The 1259-nt window shown below is 44.4% G+C and overlaps 1 protein-coding gene across 2 annotated transcripts in view; it reads left to right on the top strand.

The window, feature by feature from the left end:
* The window catches only part of GON4L (gon-4 like), a 34754-nt gene that overhangs the window by 11873 nt on the left and 21622 nt on the right, over window positions 1–1259 (top strand). For both annotated transcript variants that reach the window (XM_027703306.1, XM_027703308.1), the window contains one exon: window positions 564–734. In XM_027703306.1, the coding sequence (XP_027559107.1) occupies window positions 564–734 (171 nt within the window). The remainder of the gene's footprint in view (window positions 1–563; window positions 735–1259) is intronic.

Below are 1259 nucleotides of genomic sequence, written 5' to 3'. Positions count from 1 at the left end.
CTCAGATAATAGTTATTGTCTCAGATAATAGTTATTGTCTCAGATAAGAGTTATTTTTCTGGTTATTTGTGGGAGGAGTGCAGGGGAGTTGCTGTCTGTGCTCGGCTCAAGAGGAGAAAGTGGGTTTTATAAAAGCATGAAGGTGTTTGTGGTGACCTTGTGCACTGTCACATCAGTGAGATAAGGACCAAGGACCATCAGAGAAGGGCAAGAAAGTGCCTGAGAACTGACCCTGCAGGCAGAAAGAGCAATATTATATTGATATTTCCCCGTTCTGCTCACCATGGGTTTGGATTCTGCCACAGTAACTCGTTTATCAGCTCTAGAAATGTTGAGGCTGATACTCAAACCTTCCTAATATCTCCTTTCCTGCAAGTCTTGGTGTATCTCTGTGCTTTCTGGGAACCAAAGTGAGTGTAGCACAAGGAATCCATTCCCTCCTGAGAAGCTTTCCCTCCTTCCTGCTGCGCCAGGCCAGGGACAAAAAAAAAAAAAAGAGACTTTATCCTGAAAAATCCGTGCTCTTAAATCCAACCTTTTAACACAAAGGCCTTTCTGATTAGGTGGAGAAGGTCACTCCACCTGCTGTGAGGCACATCAGTGCTGAGGTGGTTCCCATGGGGCCTCCACCACCTCCCAAACCCAAGCAGAGCAAGGACAGCACGTTCATGGAGAAGCTGCACGCCGTGGATGAGGAGCTGGCCTCGAGCCCCGTGTGCATGGACTCCTACCAGGTACAGCTCTGGGGGTTTGTTGGGCCAGAATTGGTCAGAAATCAGGTGGATTCCTGGTGTTTTCTGCCCTTGCTTTCAGTGCATTCTGCTCTGCTTTAAATCATAAATGGAGCCCTGAGCAGGCTGCTCTGGGGGAAGGTGTCCCCTGTTGGAACAGGATGATCTTTAAGGTCTCTTTAAGGTCCTAAACTATTCAATTCCACAGGATCACAGACCCACAGAATCTCCACAGGACATTGGCTCTGTGGGAGAACAGAAGTAGCTATAGTGTGTATATGTATATATATATAAAATATATATATATATTATACATATAGACAATGAAGGAATGTTGTTGGTGACACAGACTTTTAGTTTCTTGTAACTACACTTTGTATTTATGCTCATGAGTCTCTCACTGCCTTTATTTTGGCTGTTAAATGCAACTCTCTGGCATTTACAACACTAATGAGAACAGTTCTCCTTTTTGCAAGCAGTCCTGTTGGCTGAGTTGTGTTTTGCAGGAACAATTTTTACTATTTACTA

This window comes from Neopelma chrysocephalum, unplaced genomic scaffold (assembly GCF_003984885.1).
Source record: "Neopelma chrysocephalum unplaced genomic scaffold, ASM398488v2 Primary Assembly neopelma1_225, whole genome shotgun sequence".
Taxonomy (NCBI): Eukaryota; Metazoa; Chordata; class Aves; order Passeriformes; family Pipridae; genus Neopelma; species Neopelma chrysocephalum.
The sequence above is the reverse complement of the archived record's forward strand: the minus strand, read 5'-3'. Positions and strand labels throughout refer to the sequence as shown.